General features: G+C 36.4%; 1 protein-coding gene across 3 annotated transcripts; it reads left to right on the top strand.

Moving 5' to 3' along the window:
• The first annotated feature begins 31 nt into the window (after positions 1-31).
• On the top strand, positions 32-18040 carry LOC142846352 (olfactory receptor 7D11-like). 3 transcript variants are annotated; one of them, XM_075966757.1, is made up of 3 exons: positions 32-234; positions 13970-14039; positions 16940-18040. In XM_075966757.1, the coding sequence occupies exon 3, from the start codon at positions 16953-16955 to the stop codon at positions 17916-17918; it is 966 nt and encodes a 321-aa protein (XP_075822872.1). In that variant the 5' UTR covers positions 32-234; positions 13970-14039; positions 16940-16952; the 3' UTR covers positions 17919-18040. The 3 variants fall into 3 exon arrangements, 2 of the variants coding, with proteins under 2 accessions (XP_075822872.1, XP_075822873.1); XM_075966758.1 differs by lacking the exons at positions 13970-14039; positions 16940-18040 and adding exons at positions 893-977; positions 2206-3259; XR_012910062.1 differs by lacking the exons at positions 32-234; positions 13970-14039; positions 16940-18040 and adding exons at positions 379-510; positions 893-1064.
• The last annotated feature ends 687 nt before the right edge of the window (positions 18041-18727 follow it).

Below are 18727 nucleotides of genomic sequence, written 5' to 3'. Positions count from 1 at the left end.
CCTGAGAGCTTACCTTAAGGCCACCTGCAAGAACTGTTACTATGAACCACGGCTTCCGGGTGGCGCAGGTGGATGACGTGACAACGTGGTGGGCGGGGCAGTCCAGCATGAGAAAAGTCCCACTTAAAGGGCCGGGTTACGGGCGGCGCGCTGCTCCGTTAAGGAATCCCCGGAGATATCCGAATTCTGCCAAGCCTGTGAGAGCCACCAGGTCGCTATCTGCTAGCGGACCAGGTAAAGTTTGATTTTTTTCCCCCCGAGACAGAGTTTGTCTGTGTTGCTTTGGATCAGGTGAAGTTTGTTTGTTTATTTATTTATTTATTTATTTATTTATTTTTATTTTTTTCGAGACAGGGTTTCTCTGTGGCTTTGGAGCCTGTCCTGGAACTAGCTCTTGTAGACCAGGCTGGTCTCAAACTCACAGAGATCCGCCTGCCTCTGCCTCCTGCGTGCAGGTGAAGTTTAATGGGATTTGGCGGGTTCTGAGGGAGACTGGACACTCACAGGAAGGTAGGGAGAGGGAGTTAATCTTTTACGATTTATTTAGTTGAGTGCACGCAGTTGTGAACTACCATGATTTTGGTGCTAGTAACGGAGTTCAAGTCCTACACAAGATCCCTTTGTGCTCTTAATTGCGGAGCCATTTCTGTACTCTTCCCCTCCCAACTCTTAGGAAATTTTCTTACTTGATCTGTTTTGTCTGCAAGTTTGTGAACAATGTGCATTCAGTGCCCGCGGAGGCTAAAACAGGGCGTTGGGTCCCCTGAAGCTGAAGCTACTGACCTTTTGTGAGCACTGGGCCTCTATAAGAATGGTGATTAATAGCTCTTAACCACTGATCCATCTATGTAGCCCCTTCTTCTTCTTCTTTTTTTTTTTAAATCATTTCTAGGGGCTGGAGAGATTGCCTGCTCTTCCAAAGGTCCTGAATTCAATTCCCGGCAACCATACTGTGGCTCACAACCATCTGGAATGAGGTCTGGTGCCCTCTTCTGGCCTGCAGGCATACGTGCAGACAGAATATTGTATACATAATAAATAAATAAATAAATAAATAAATAAATAAATAAATAAATAAATAAATAAATAAATAAATAAGTAAGTAAATAAATATTTAAATATTTAAAAAATAAAAATAATAAAATCATTTCTATTCTTTGAGAATTTAGTATATGTGTGCAATGTATTATATACATACACACACACACGCACACACATGTGTGTGCGTGTGTGTGTGTGTGTGTATTAATCATTATATCCTCTCCCTACTTCCTCCCAGACCCTATCACCTTCCCATCCCACCGTCATGGTCATGTCCTCTTTAACAAAATAAAACCTGAAACAACAACAACAAACCTCAAAGTTCACTTAAGCTTTTAGGTGGCGCATGTCTTTAATCCCAGCACCCAGAAGGCAGAGACAGGCGGATCTCTCTGAGTTCGAGGGCTGCCTGGTCTACAAGAGCTAGTTCCAGGACAGTCAGCGCTGTTACAAAGAGAAACCGTGTCTCGAAAAACAGAAAACAAAAAAAAGTTAAAAAGCACCAGAGTGCCTATAAACCAGAAACAATTATGGTGCTAATTTATAAAAGGGGCAGTATGGGGCTGGAGAGATGGCTCAGTGGTTAAGAGCATTGCCTGCTCTTCCAAAGGTCCTGAGTTCAATTCCTGGCAACCACATGGTGGCTCACAACCATCTGTAATGAGGTCTGGTGCCCTCTTCTGGCCTGCAGACATACACACAGACAGAATATTGTATGCATAATAAATAAATAAATAAATATTTAAAAAGGCAGTATGTCCAGCGACAACATGTCAGTTTGAATACTGATAATATATGTCACACATGCTTTGGGGTTCACCCTCTGTAAAAGGAATGAAATTCATCTTGAATAACTCCTGCTTGGTGGCTTGCATTCCTTGACCTAGACTCAGGCAGAGACTGGCAAAATGCTGTGCTTAATCACTCCACGTCATAGTGACATGTCCATCACTGCAGTCCTCTATTTATTTATTAAAGATTTCTCCCTGTCTCAGGAATCTTTTACTCCTACTATTAAATTATTTCCTCCATTTTTAGAGTTCCCTCATTGTATGGGAAGTATAAAGCCTTTTCTACCTGTGGATCACACCTGTCTGTTGTTTGCTTATTTTATGGAACAGGCCTTGGTGTGTACCTTAGTTCATCTGTTTCTCGTTATTCCAGGGAAAGCATGGTGGCTTCAATAATGTATACCATTGTGGTTCCCATGATAAACCCCTTCATCTACAGTCTGAGGAACAGGGACATCAAGAAAGCTCTTCAGAAAACGGTCAAAATAATCTAACTTAAGTACCTGTATGATCATTGTACACATAAGGTCTTAAGCTGCAGATCAAATAACTTATTGTGATGTCAAGAAAAATGTAGCAACTGTAAAAATTTCTTAAGATAAAATAATCAAAACAGTGCATACATGTAGTGAATCAGGTATATTTTGTTGTGCCTATCCAAATTACATATTGTAGCTTCAGCATGGCCTGGTTTCTGAGCATATAACATTAGAAATTGGTGGCTGCAAATGTTTTCATACAATGAAACATCAAAGAATGCAGACAAAAATATTTGGATTGGCTTGGATTTGACTGCTGGATTTGACAATAAGAATTACTATGATGTTACCATATGTACAGATGGAAATTTAATGGTTTAATTTCAGGAAGAAAAATATTTTCAATTTTTTCTTAATATAATTTGTCAGCATGTAAGTGTGAAATTAATATATTTCAGACTGTGTTGTACAAGACAGATGTTTAATTTTAAAAATTGATGGTTGTGTCACTGACTTGAGTTTCATGAGCAGCACTTTGCAATGTATAGTTTCTCAGGAAGGGAGAATCATTCCCTTTTGATTATAAGAACACTGAGAGCATTCTCATTTGCTAGGGTTTGCCCCAAACTCAAATACATATGGGCAACAGTAATGAACTCAATGGACTGTGAGAAAAGAGATATGAAACTGGGTAAAGAACATATTATGAAGGATATAGGGAAAAATCTATGGGGGGAAATGGAAATGAGGAATTAATATGCTTGTATACATGTGTGAACCTCTCAAATGTAAAGAAAAATGTAAATTACTTAAGAAATTTAACTTGAAATTAAGGCAAAATTTGCAACTTCTGAAATAGCCTTGAATGTAGTCCTATCATTTAGTACATTCTGGTATATAACATATTCAGTCATGATTTTTTCTTCATGAAAAACCTAAAATACTACATCAAAATTATAATTATACAAATCCTCTACTTAATCATTAATAAATGCAAAAATTATGCATGTTGAAGAAGTTCTTATTGTCTTTCTGTAGCAATATTTTGGACTGTACTTGATATTGCTTTATATAATAACATTTTCATACAAGACTCTCAGATACTCTGAGCACATCTCTCCTTAGACTTCAGTCTCATTTCCATTTTGCTATCATCTCTCCAGTAGTTCTCTTTGACCCCTGAGAAAGTCTGTTTCTACACATATATTTTTATGTACATATAAAGTAAGAAAATGCATCCCATATTGATCTTTTAGAGACATACTTAATTCACTTAAAAGGATTATCCTCCATTATTTTACTTTCCTTCATAATAACACTATTTTATGGATAAAAAGCAGGTCAGGCAGTAGAGCACGTGCCTTTAATTCCAGAATGTTGGGAGGCAGAGGCATGTGGATATCTGCGAGTTCGAGGCCAGTTTGACCTACAGAGTGAGATTCAGGGTAGCCATATAGAGAAACCCTATCTGAAAAAACAAAAAAAAATTCCACATTGTACATATAACACATTATCTTTATCCATTTTTCTGTTTTTGGAGACGTAGGTTGGTTTCATGGCTTGTATATTATGAACAGGGCTGCAAAAACCTTATTGTCTCTGTGATATATAAGCTTGGAGTCTTCTGGACAATGCCTAGGAATGATATAGTTAAGATATATGATACATTTATTTTTTGTTGTATAAGAGTTCTGTTGGTACTGACTTTCACAATCACTAGAATAGTATACATTTCCACCAGCAGTGTATAATTCAAATAAAAAATATTTAAGGAAACAAATTGGGTCAACTAGAAGTAAATATCCAGGCTTGAAGGCAAGGCAGAATATTTGGATCATTCAATCATAGAAAATGTCAATTCTGAAAAACTCAAGAATGGAACTTGCAGGAACTCTTGAATACTTTAAAAACATCAAGCTTTTGAAAAACAGAAGAGACTCAGATTAAGGCACAGAAAGTACCTTTAACATAATCATAGAGGAAAAGTTCCCTATATAAGGAAAGAGATGCCTATCAAGGACCAAGAGGCTTGCAGAGTATCAAATAGGCAGGAACAGAAAAAAAGTTCCCTGTGACACCTAGTAATCAAAACACGAAGCATACACAACAAAGAAAAAATATTAAAAGCCGCAAGGGAAAAATACCCAGTAAAGGCAGGTTAATTAGAATAATGCTCAAAATAATAAAGACAATTTACAGAAGTACAACAGTGAACATGAACATGAATGGAGGGGAACTTAAAGCATTTTCAGTTAAATCAGGAGCAAATATGTCCACTGTCTCCCTAACGATTCTGTACAATACTTGATGTCTTAGCTAGAACAGTAGAAAACTGAAGGATATTAAGGGACACAAATATAAAGGAAGAAGTCAAAGCATCTTTATGTAGAGGTGATATTACTTTATACACAAAACACTATAAATATTATACCAGAAAGTTTCCACAGCTTATAAATGCATTCATCAAAGAAGTAGGACACAAAACTAGAAGACAAAACCTTTGAACTTCAGCCGGGCGGTGGTGGCGCACACCTTTAATCCCAGCACTCGGGAGGCAGAGGTAGGTGGATCTCTGTGAGTTCGAGGCCAGCCTGGTCTACAAGAGCTAGTTCCAGGACAGGAACCAAAAAGCTATGAAGAAACCCTGTCTCGAAAAATTTAAAAAAAAAATCTTTGAACTTCCTATTTAAAAGTAAACACAACAACAAAGTAATTGAGGAAAAAATTTCATATGTCAATTACCTTATAATGCATAAAGAAGTTTCTCTGATGAGGAGTGAGATATTCATTTGTCTGTGGATATAGAAAGAAATCAGTATGAACTGTTTTATGATATCAGGTTCAATTAAGTTCTTCCCTTGGAAATATGTCCTATCATCAGGGCATATCAGGAATTCATTAAAACTCATGGAGTAGGCCTTAGGTTTTACTAAAATGTGGTTGGCTGCTATCATAATATCAGTGCTATTGCACCAATACGCATTTTTTCAGGCTACTTGTATTGTAGCTTGCAGATCTCTCAGCTGGATGAAGTTGACGATTCCCCCCACCCCCAAATAATGTGGATATCACATTCCAGCAGTATATAAGCTGGAGTTATCAAGGTCTGTCACATCACATTGAGAAAGGACCAAAGCCCTCTCACCCCGTATCTAGGCTGAGCAATGTATCCCTCCATAGGGAATGGAATCCAAAAAGCCAGTTCATGCATTAGGGATAAATAGTGGTCTCACTGCCAATGGCCCCACAAATTGTCCAAGCCACAAATCTGTCACCCATATTCAAAGGGCCTAGTTTCATTTTATGCAGGTTCCCCAACTGTCAGTCCAGAGTCAGTGAACTCCCACTACCTTGGGTCAGCTATTTCTGTGGTTATCCCCAATATGGTCTTGATTCCTTTGCTTATATTATTGCTCCTCCCTCTCTATTTCTGCATCTGTTTCCGTCATTTATAGTATGAAGGTTCTATGTTAACAGTTAAGGTAGTCGTCGATCTGATTACAGGGAAGGGCAGTTCAGGCACCCTCTTCACTATTGTTTATCGCCTTAGCTGGGGCCTTCCTTGTAGATTCCTGGGAATTTGCCTAGTTCCTGGTTTCAGAATAACCCCATAATGACTCCCCCAATCAAGATATCTCTTTCCTTGCTCTCACTCTTTTTCCTTCTTCCAACTCAACCAGGAGATTCCTCATGTTCTCTTGCTCCTCTCCTTCCACCCTGCTCACTGGCCACCACACTTCAATTTACTTCTGTGCCAGTCATTCAAGGCTACTTCCCACTTTCTCTTCAGTAAGGTTCAGTGTTGCTGAATTTATGTTGAGGTTTTTGAACCATTTAGACTTGAGTTTTGTGCATGGGGATAGATATGGGTATATTTGCATTCTTCTCCATGTCAACATCCACTTATGCCAGTACCATTTGTTGAAGCACCAAGTTCCCAGCCCTGAGTGTATGCACACTTGGCTGTGAAGTTGATGCCCAGAGCCTGTTCGTGAGGCATGTGATCTGTCTAGTGACCTTATGTCCTGGCCACAGCCCAGGGAAGGCATCTAAGGTTCTTTGAACCTTGCTTCAGAAACCCTGAATGTTCTTCGACCCCTGAATTTGCCCCACAAACAAGAAGCAATTTGGAGAAAACTATACCCAAATTTTCAAAATGGTTGTTTACAAATGTTTATTTTCATTTCAAAAGGGTTGAGCATAAATGATTAATTGTCAAAGTCAATTTCTAAAATAAATAAGGGGGATATTATATAGAGATGAATAACTGGCATTGGTATGGATCTTGATACAAATTTTGGTAAATTTTGTTATACTAAATATACGTATATATAGTACAAGGTATATATTTCTGCTCTTGTTTAAGGTATTATGCAGTTGTGCAGCTCATTTAAAAATGTAATGTATAATTAAAAATACAGATTAATAGAAATTTACCTGTAATAATCAAACCTCTAGTCATGCTAGGTTTTCTAGATATACAGAGATATATTTCACTTAGATAGATAATCTTCAACACTTTAAAGACCTACAGAATATGGCATTTAAAAGGTTTGAAGAACTTAGACTTTTCTCAACAGTGAAAAATCTGCTTTTGGCAACACCAATTACTTTAGAGAGTTTGATTGACATTGAAGAAACTTGTTATGGAATTTTCTTTCAATGTGACAAGGCTAGCCATCTGGGCAAGAGACTACTCTTTGTTGGATTTCTTAATGGTATGCTTGTATGAACTGGACATGTAGGACCCACAAAAAAGTGAATACTGAACTTTCCCAAAACAGGATGGTCATTTTGGGTTCCTGCTTCACAAAGAAACTGCTAGACATTCTACAGTACACACAAAAAGGGACCAACAAACCGTCAATATAGGAGAAAAAGTCTTTCAAATTCCCTACTTCATGGAAAAGTCTGCCAGATACTATGGCCCTTTGGGCTAAAGATTAATGCCCCAAAGTTGCAGAAGAACTTTGGGTGACTATACAGGCAGTGAGATATATCTGTCAATTCTAGAGTTTTGGAAGTTGCTTACAATGCACTTCCTGTTTACTTTGATGATATTATATCATTCTGGGGTCTTGATGATGCTGAAGACAATGTTTCAGGCCAATAGTTTAGCCAAGTAAAGTCAGATGGAAAATCCAAACAAAGATATAGAGAGAAAGTAAACAGAGTCAATGAGATGCCATGTAACTGCTGAAGTAGACAGGCACCAGAACCTTACTAGTAGACCACAACCTCGTGATGATATATTGATTAAGTGAAAGGGTTGAGTTAAGATGTAAGAACTAGCTAGAAATATGCCTGAGCCATTGACCAGTATTGTAATTAATATAGTTTCTGTGTGATTATTTAGGTCTGGGTGACTGGGAAATGAACATACAGTCTCTGTTTACAATGCTTTCTTTTTTCCATTGTATAATTTTAGATCTTTTGTTAAAAATATACATTCATAGGTGTAGAAATTAATATCAGGGTCTTCAATTTGATTCTGTTGGTCCACCTGTCTGTTTTTGTGCCAATAGAAAGCTGTTTTTATTATTATAGCTCTATAGTAGAGTTTGAAGTCAGGGATGGTGGTGCTCCTACAAGTTCCTTTATTGAACAGGAATGTTTTGGCTCTTCTGGTTTTTTTTCCGTATGAAGTTGAGTATTATTCTTTAAAGAAGTATGAAGAACTGTGCTGGGATTTTGATGGGCATTGCATTGATTCTTGGATCTTACCAAAAGATTGCTTATGGTAAGATGGCCATTTAACTATGTTGATCCTAGCTATTCAAGAGCATGGGAGATATTTCCATTTTTTGATACCTTCTCCAATTTTTTTCTTCAAAGAATTAAAATTTTGTCAAACAGATCTTTCACTTATTTGTTTAGAGAGAATCACTTTGAGTTTCTCTCCATTTGTTTTGATGTTGGCTGTTGGCTTGTTATATATTGCCTTTATTATGTTTAGATATGTGCCTTATATCCCTGCTTTCTCTAAAACCTTTATCATGAAGGAATATTGGAATTTGTCAAAGGTTTTTCTGTATCAGATGACATAATCATAGGTTTTTTCTTTCCATTTTTATATGGTAGATTATACTGACAGATTTTTATATGATGAGCCATCCCTGCATCTCTGGGTTGAAGCCTACTTGATAATAGTGGATGATTTTTCTGATATGTTCTTTGATTTGTTTTGGCAGTATTTTATTGAGTATTTTTGCATCAATGTTCATCAGTGAGATTGGTCTATAATTCTCTTTTTAGTAATGTCTTTCTGTGATTAAATTTTAATACAGCTTCAATTTGCTCTTATGTAATGGTTCATAAGAGACAAGCCCCCAGCAAGCAAATGTTAAATGTTGAATATAGTGACAGTTATTTTTCCTGGCTTTTAAGCATCCATCTGGAAGCCATGTAGAATATGAGTATAAGAAAGAGAGATTGAGGTTCTGCAATACCCATCAGAGGGGTGAGTGTGTTCTTGACCAGCAGCAGAAGCCCGGAAATGGAGCACAGACATTCCCTGACCCCCTTAACTCCCTGGTCATTCTGCAGAGGCTGCTCCCCTCTGCTACGGCCTCTCTCTTCTTAACCAATCCAAGCTTGAACCCAGGAACCCCCTCCCTTCTTCCTCCCTTCCTCCGGACCATAATATCCCCCCAGCTCGGCATGTTTGTGTACTGGGACAGGGTGGTGAATGCAATCCAGCCAGCAAGAGTTCCTTTGTTTCAATAGCCTGCCAGCAGCAAGGTAGGCCTTTTGTCAGCAAGGTCCCTGGCCAGCAAGGGAACCTGATCCTGTACCAGAAGGTCCATCAGACAGCATTTGAAGAAAGAGATGGGCAGGTGCCAAGGAAAGAATTCCTCCATCAATCTGAAAAACAACATGAAAACACCAGAACCCAGCAATCTTACCATAGAAGGACTTGAACAACCTAATCCAGAAAAGTGGAAAAAATTGGCATTATGAACGCGATAGAGTCTCTTAAACAGGATGTGAAAAACTCCCTTATAGAAATGGATGAGAAGTATAACAAAAAGTTTGAAGAAATGAGTAAATCTGTAAATTTTTTTCTGGTAAACCAAGAAAAAACAATCAAATAGGTAATGGAAACAATTCAAGAATTGAAAACTGAAATGGAGGCAAGGAAGAAAACACAAACTAAGGGCTGGCTGGATATGGAAAATCTAGGTAAATGAACAGAGTCAACAGAAACAAGCATAACCAATAGAATACAAGAGATAGAGGAAAGAATCTCAGATGTTGAAGACACCATAGAGAAAATAAATACACTGATAAAAGAAAACAGCAAATCCAACAAATTCTCATCACAAAACATTCAGGAAATATGGGACACAATAAAAAAGACCAAACCTAAGAAGAATAGGGGTAGAAGAAGGAGAAAAATTACAGCTCAAAGGCCCAGAAAATATATTTAACAAAATTATGGAAGAAAACTTTCCCAACCTAAAAAAAGATATTCCTATGAAGGTTCAAGAAGCATACAGAACACCGAATAGACTGGATCAAAAAAAAAATCCCCTTGCCATATAATAATCAAAACACAAAACATACAGATTAAAGAAAGAATATTAAGAGCTGCAAAGGAAAAAGGTCAAGTAAATTATAAAGGTAAACCTATCAGACTTAACACCAGACTTCTCTATGGAATCCATGAAAGCAAGAAGGTCCTTGATAGAGGTACTACAGGAACTAAGAGACCATGGATGCAAGCCCAGAATACTATACCCAGCCAAGCTTTTGTTCACTATCAATGGAGAAAACAAAATATTCCAGGATAAGAACAAATTTAAACAGTACGTAGCCACAAATCCAGCCTTACAGAAAGTAATAGAAGGAAAATCACAACCCAAGGAATCCAACATTGCCAACCCTGCCTACAATAACTCAGACATCTAGAGACCCTTCACCAGCACAACACAAGAAGGAAAAGACAGATACTCTATTACAGAAAAATATAATAATAATAATTTTTTATTATTATTATAACCACTGGTAATTAATATCACTTAATATCAATGGACTCAATTCACCTATAAAAAGGCACAGGCTAAGAGATTGGATACGAAAACAGGATCCAACATTCTGATGTTTACAAGAAACACACCTCAAGCACAAAGACAGACATCTGCTCAGAGTAAAGTGTTGGGGAAAGGTTTTCCAAGAAAATAGACCTAAGAAACAAGCGGGTGTGGCCATACTAATTTCTAACAAAGTTGACTTCAAACTAAAGTCAATCAGAACAGATGGAGATGGATATTTTATACTCATAACAGGAACAATTCATCAGAATGAAGCCTCAGTCCTGAATATCTATGCCCATAATATAAAAGCACCCACTTATGTAAAAGAAACATTACTAGAACTCAAGGCAAACAGCAAACCACACAAACTAATAGTAGGAGACTTCAACACACCTCTCTCACCAATGGACAGGTCAATCAGACAGAAACCTAACAGAGAAATAAGAGAATTAATGGAGGTAATGAAGCAAATGGACTTAACACACATCTATAGAACATTCCACCCAAATATGAAAGAATATACCTTCTTCTCTGCAGCTCATGGAACCTTCTCGAAAATTGACCACATACTCAGTAAGAAAGCAAACTTCCACAGATACAAAAAAATATTAGTAACCACCTGCGTACTATCGGATCACCATAGATTAAAGTTAGAATTCAACAACAATGCTAGCCTCAGAAAGCCAACAAACTCATGGAAACTGAACAGTCAACTACTGAATCACAACTGGGTCTAGGAAGAAATAAAGAAATTAAAGTCTTCCTTGAATTCAATGAAAATAAAGACACAACATACTCAAACCTATGGGACACAATGAAAGCAGTGCTAAGAGGAAAGTTCATAGCACTAAGTGCCCACTTAAAAAAAAAGGGAAAGCACACTTTAGAGACTTAACAGCACACCTGAAAGCTCTAGAAAAAAAAAGAAGCAGACTCACCTAGGAGGAGTAGTAGACTGGAAATAATCAAACTGGGGGCTGAAATCAACAAAATAGAAACACAGAAAACAATCCAAAGAATCAATGAAACAAAAGGTGGTTCATGGAGAAAATCAACAAGATCGACAAACCCCTATCCAAACTAATCAAACAACAGAGAGAGAACACACAAATAAATAAGATCAGAAATGAAAAGGGGGAACATAACCACAGACACAGAGGAAATTTAGAGAATCATTAGATCTTACTACAAAAGCCTATATGCCAAAAAATTGAAAAATGTAAAAGAAATGGACATTTTTTTAGATAAGTACCATATGCCAAAGTTAAACCAAGACCAGGTGAACAGGGTTCTCAAGCTGTAGAGTTTTCCATAATATTACCAAAGTAAACAGGAAGTGTATTGTAAGCAACTTCTAAAGTTCTTGAACTGACAAAGACATCTTGCTGACATGATAGCCAAAATTCTTTTGTAATGATAGGGCATCCATCTTCAGCCTACAATCCCATAGTATCTTTCAGACTTTTCCATGAATCAGGAAATTTGAAGATCTGTCCTTTTTGTAATAACAAAGATCATCAGTTGTTTTCTTCTGTGTCCTGTGGAATGTCTGCCAGTTTCTTCTATGAAGCAGGAACCCTGAAGGACAATTTAATCTTAAGTTTGGAAGTCATTTCTGTGGATCCTCCAAGTTCAGTTCATACAGCATGCCATCAAGAAGTCCAGGCAACAGCAGTTTTGTGCCCAAATGGCTAGCAAACTCCATAAGGGGACTCCTCAATGCCAATCTTCCTTTTGAAGTAATGTATGCTTCCAAGAGAAGACATGCCACACCATTGAGAAAAGTCTCAGTTCTTACATAGTTTAAAATGCCATATTTTGTAGGTCTATGAAGTGTTGAAGGTTAACTACCTGAAACTTATAACTTCACATCAGTTGATGGCAAAAGATTAGATGGAACAGCAGGACAGCTTGTCAAATCAAATGAGTTAAACATAGAAAAAAGGTATTATGTGCTACTTCTATAAGTAGAAAATGAGAAAAGGGGATTATATGAATACAGAGCAGAAAGAAGTATGGAAGTCAGACTTACAGGTCAGAGTGATGGATATGGATAGAATAGATAGGGTGTACACATAAGCAAAGAAAGATTTGTCTGTTAATACAGAAAACACTTCTCTCACCTCAAAGGTTATAAGAGAAAGTTTATTTTGGATTCAACTATGAAAAACCATGGATTAGTAACACAGGTTTATAATACCTTAAATACCATTTAATATTTTAACTGTTTCATAAACGTCTTATAGTACAGAAGCAAATCTACTCATAAATCATATATCAAGATGCTTTCAAATATACTGGTAAAATTATAAGGTAGGTGGTTACAGCAAAAAGGGGACTCTCTGTCCTAGGCCTCTGATATTGCCAAAATTTAATTTGAACTTTTAATAGAAGCTAAGGATCTATTTGTTCATTTGAAAAGGATTTCTCTGAAAAGCACATGCATGTTAGATTACACCCAGTGTTGGGTTGTAAATGCTATTTAGGAAGCAAAGACAGCCCAACATAATTTGATTTGGGGATTACAAAAGCCCTACTCTTCACAAGCATTTATATGCTAATCACTCTTGTAGAACTTTTAATGTTGGTGCAGCTTCACTTGTGAACTTGAGTTAAAGGCTAGCATAAAAATATAAAAGTGGAGATTATCAATATGTAACATTAAAATCTATCAATAATCATAATAGCAAAAAAAATTGGAAATCCATGGAGAAAAGGGATTCCTTGAACACTGTTCTCATTTGTTTGTTTTTTTGTTTGTTTGTTTGTTTTTAGAGACAGGGTTTCTCTGTGTAGCCCTGATTATCCTGGACCACACACTCTGTAAACCAGGCTGGCCTGGAACTCAGAGATCCACCTGCCTCTGCCTCCTAAGTGCTGGGAATAAAGGCATGTGCTACCATTCCCAGACTAACCACTATATTTGGAATTGTAAATAAAAAAGGAAAACAACAAATAAATACCAAATTTCCATACTATCTAATGATCTATTGGGTACAAGCCAAGAAAAAAGTATGGTCCATATGAAATATTCTCATATAAAGTAATAATTTTATGTATATATTAATTCTCAGTTTAATTTATTTAATTCTCAGTAAATTGTTCCCAGACATTGTACTTTATGGACAATATAAGTAAGATTTTATCTATAAAGTTAAATAATAAGATTGAAAAACAAAACATAGAATATTTTAATACAAATAGTGTCATTTTTCTTTGTAATAGAATAAATATAATATTTGACAATTTTGGGAATATTTTTTAGAAAAGACTTGCTATTGATTGTCATGGATTGATTTTTGTAGAACTGACATTTTCTTTGGGTCAAAGTATGATTTTTAATTAAACCTAAATAAAGAGCTCATTCTTGCAGAAAAAAAATCAGTCTCCCTTTGTGATTAACTACACACACACAAAACTAACTAGCAATTTTCATTCTTCCTTTGTACCCCAAGGGAACTCAATAGTTTGGGGAGTGTAAAGACAACAGATAATTTAACTAATGAGGAACTTTGAGAATCCAAACCCTGGGACATATGAAAGTTTTATAATGCCCCTTCTTCTTAGCTCTCTATCTCTGACCTCTGTACTATGAAAACTCACCTGATCTTTCTGTAAGCAGATGGTTGAGAAGAAACAGCTGCAGTAATGACCACTGGAAGAGCTGGTGTGCACCAATCAAGGCTTGTGGGGTAGGTTTGGAGCGCAGAGAGGATGTGTGTAGTGGGCTAGATCCTTGAAAGAGTGCAAACTGGAAAGTGCTTATTTAGTCTGTTATTATAAAGAGCCTGTACTTCAAAGACACTTCAGTTTTCAATGAGTCCATTTTACAGATATTAATCTGTTTCTGTCTTTGCAATATTGGTTATTTTTCCAGTGTCACAATCTAAATAGTATCTATACATTCTCCACTTCTTTATGTGATGTGTGGTTTTTTATTTTTTTAATTTATTTATTTATTAAAAATTTCCATCCTCTCCCCTCCTCCCATTTTTCCCCCACTCTCCCCCCTCCCTCACCTCCTTCTTTAGTCCTAAGAGAAGTCAGGGATCCCTGCCCTGTGGGAGGTCCAAGGCCCTCCATCCAGGTCTAGGAAGATGTGCATTCAAACAGACTATGTTCCCAAAAAGCCAGTATATGCAGTAGAATCAAAACCCAGTGCCATTATCATTGGCTTCTCAATCAGCCCTCATTGTCAGACACATTCAGAGTCTGATCACATTCTCATTCAGTCCCAGTCCAGCTGGCCCTGGTGAGCTCCCATTTGATCAGTTGCACTATCTCAGTGGGTGGATGCATCTCTTCGTGGTCGTGACTTCCTTTCTCATGTTCTCCCTCCTTCTGCTCTTCATTTGGATCTTGGGAGCTCAGTCCAGTGCTCCAGTGTGGTTCTCTGTCTCTATCTCCATCCATTGCCAGATGAAGGTTCTATGGTGATATGCAAGATATTCATCAGTGTGGTATGGGATAAGGTCAGTTCAGACACCCTCTCCTCTTCTGCCCAAGAAGAATCTGATAAGACTTCCTTTCCCAATTTCATACTCTTAAACTATTCAAGATACAATTCTAGGATTATGATTTTCTGTTCATCTCTTTAAAAAATGTTAATGGACTTTAGTTTAAATTCACTATACTTCCATTTAGGTAAAGAAAATATTGGAAGATTCCCCTTTCTGGGGGATTTCTCAATGTTTATTTTACTTCAAATACTTATATTTATTCAAGTTCTGTTGGGATCAGCTGACTCATCAAACAGCACCTGAATACGGGTGTGATGATTAAGAAAGAAAGGCAAAAGACAGAAGATAGAGGGAAAGCTCTCGGTGAATACTGCAGCAGTCCTGAATTTATTTCTTATAGCCCTCTTATACCCAAAGCAAAAGAGGGTGGCGAAATGCTTCCTTACCATGGTTCTAAGAACAAGCAAGCATAATCACCTCCTTAATACTTAGAATATATAGCAACCACTCCTTTGGTCATATACCCTGTTATTTGGCCTTGAGAAGAAGAACAAGCTTGAACTCTGACCTCCATTCAGGCTGGAATGGAGTTACTGTGGGCTCCCACAAGCTCCTAAAGTTTAACAATCAAAATGTAATTCCTTCAAAATACAAATTATGGAACAGAACCATCAGGATTTCAGACTAACAAAAATGTGAATCAGTCAATGTTAGAATGACAAAGAAAACCCAGAAGACAATATGTGAATCTCATAACTTGTCCTTGAGGTCCTCATCTTCTGCTTCTTATTTTACAAGACACATGCCAGACTGCTACCACATAGAGAAATTGTATACTAGTCTCTTCAACGTGAATACTTCTCTCCATTTCTTTTTTGCCTTTTGGTCTTTTCTCAAATGTTTCTATTTCAGGGAACATTACTATCCACTCTTTAACTAGCACAGGATAAAGTATTTTATTACTTTTCAGGTATTTTTTCCAAAGTCAAATAACATTCCTAGGCATTCATAATGCTAACACTTTCTTTCATGGAAAATTTAGTAACTTATATAAGTACAAAAAAACTGTCTTTTACTTTTCTTTGACGATTTCGCTTATATTATCTTTCAATATTTGTAATCAGATTAACCAATTATAAATTTTGACCTTTAGTGCTCCCGATTTTACAATAACATATTCCTATTCCTCTTTATGGACAGGGAAGAGCATATGAGAATGTACTCCCCCTCCTTATTATAGTGATAGTGGGCTTTCTTGTTTCCTATTCTCATCTCTAGAGATCACTGCTCTTTTCTCTTTCCAGACACATTCACTTGGAAGAAAGTGATCAAAAGAAGGAGCTGTAGGAAACCTCACTAATTCAAAGTAGTGCATTATTTTTAAAGACGAAACACCCCTGTGGTATTTATATCATAAATACATCATCATTTCCTGCGGCTCCAGAGAATACCTTTTGGGTGTTCTCAATGATAGTTATGCATGAGAAATTTAAGAAGTCACATAATTTTCTCGAGATTACATAGATGTCAATGGATGAACCAAAATTATGTTAAAGAAATATGTCAATAATTTTAACTTCTAAATTATTGTTCAATATTTACTTTTGAAAGTTTGTTATGCACCCAAAATGATTATCATAATAGAGCACATTTATATTGGTAATAATAATATAATAATGAAAACTGACATTTTCAAAATACACTACTCACAAGGCATTTTTAAATAGCAAGCATAATAATAGCAACCATCATGAGGTAGAAAACAATTATGGGCTCAGAGTGACAAAGTCATAAAGATTATATAGGTAAATTTCATCCTATTAAGAGAAATAAATTATTGCAGTTATAAAGAAAAATAACAAAAAAATTCAAGTGTTTGTAGGGTTTACTAAAAAATAAATTTTCTATATAAGTTTATATAAAAGTTTATATAGCAGTTTTAGAAGTTAAAGAAGAGAGATATTTGACTAAATAAAAAAAGAGTGATTACATATAACTACAAATGGTTACAAAAAATCACTTGGTTGAGTAAATGAGAGTTGTTGTCATTATGAATGATATGCTTCCCCAGGTTATTTTGTGACTTGACAGTGGATATTAGTTGAATAATCTCCTTATCTCATCTCTAACAGAAACAAAAGTTAAATGGAAACAGAGAACGACACAGTGATACCAGAATTTCTCATTGTGGGCCTCTCAGATAATCCTGAACTGCAGCCCATTCTCTTTGGACTGTTCCTGTCCATGTACCTGGTCACAGTGCTTGGGAACCTGCTCATCATCCTGGCTGTCAGTTCTAGCTCCCACCTCCACACTCCCATGTACTTCTTCCTCTCCAACCTGTCTTTTATTGACATATGTTTAATCTCAACTACAATACCAAAGATGCTGGTGAACATGCATTCACAGAGAAAAGATATCTCCTACAGAGAATGCCTTACACAGGTATATTTTTTTGCTACTCTAGTTGGAATGGATAATTTTATACTTACTTTAATGGCCTATGATCGCTTTGTAGCTATCTGCCATCCCCTCCACTACACTGTTATCATGAGTCCTTGGGTATGTACCCTTCTGGTCCTGATATTTTGGATCATCATGTTCTGGGTCTCCCTGACTCATATCCTATTGCTGAATGAATTGAAATTCTCCAGAGGAACTGAAATCCCACATTTCTTCTGTGAACTGGCACAAGTTATCAAGGTAGCCAACTCTGATACTCACATCAATAATGTCTTTATGTATGTGCTGACCTCCATACTAGCTGTGATTCCTATGTTAGGAATCTTTATGTCTTATTCACAGATTATCTCATCCTTGTTAAGGATGTCCTCTACTGTGAGTAAGTACAAAGCCTTTTCCACCTGTGGGTCTCACCTCTGTGTGGTCTCCTTGTTCTATGGGTCAGGACTTGCAGTTTACTTCAGCTCCTCTGTTTCTCATTCTCAGAGAAGAATGATTGCCTCATTGATGTACACTGTGATCAGTCCCATGCTGAACCCATTCATATATTGCCTGAGAAACAAGGATGTGAAGGATGCTCTTGGAGAACTTGTCAACAGAGTTGCCTCTTGTCCATCCATACTGAGAACTCTAAGACAAATTTTATGAACATACCTATCCTGGGTGCTCTTTTTCTATTATACACCACATGCCTAATTTACACTATTTAGAAATTATTTTTAACTTTTCATTTTTGTATTTTTAACAGAAATTACTTTAATTTCTATGCACGCTGATTATAATTGTGCTTTTGGTATTTTTATGTAAATTGTTGTGAATTATGACTCATGAGTTCATATGAGTTCATCCTAAATCATTTTGGATGGTTATTTTTCTTTGCTTTAATTTGATAGTATTTTTGTTTTCCCTAAAGGAAATATGAAAATTCTCACATCAATACTATTCTCATATGAGTTCTTTTACTATCATTCAACATATGTGATTTCATTCTGAAAACATTGTTGTATTGTTTTTTCATTTTTGATATTATAGCTTAATAAAATTTTTTATTTAATTTTCTTCCCTCCAAAATCTCTCATATACCTCCCTTTATCCTTCAAATTCATGGTCTCTTTATTAACTAATAATATTATTTCAGTTATATACATATATGTATATGCATATCTGTTCCTTATTATAATGATTTCAGCCTAAATAATGTTACTTTATGTTACATGTATGTATGTATGTATGTATGTATGTATGTATGTATGTATGTATTCAGGGGTAATGGCTTTGACATTAGTGTTCTCTTTGGTGGGGAAAACCACCTCTTCTCTGTCCAGATTTTATTAGTTGTCTATATTTACAGAAAACTTTGTATAGTTGAGCATATTTATTGTTTCATATTTGTTCATCTCATATTTGGGCAGTCATGCTTGTGAGACTCTATGGGCATTGCGTTATGTGATTTTTAA

This window comes from Microtus pennsylvanicus, chromosome 3 (assembly GCF_037038515.1).
Source record: "Microtus pennsylvanicus isolate mMicPen1 chromosome 3, mMicPen1.hap1, whole genome shotgun sequence".
Taxonomy (NCBI): Eukaryota; Metazoa; Chordata; class Mammalia; order Rodentia; family Cricetidae; genus Microtus; species Microtus pennsylvanicus.
The sequence above is the reverse complement of the archived record's forward strand: the minus strand, read 5'-3'. Positions and strand labels throughout refer to the sequence as shown.

What these genes read in the sequence shown, in the direction of transcription:
- LOC142846352 (XM_075966757.1), top strand. Translation starts at nt 16,953, where the DNA reads ATGGAAACAGAGAACGACACAGTGATACCAGAATTTCTCATTGTGGGC.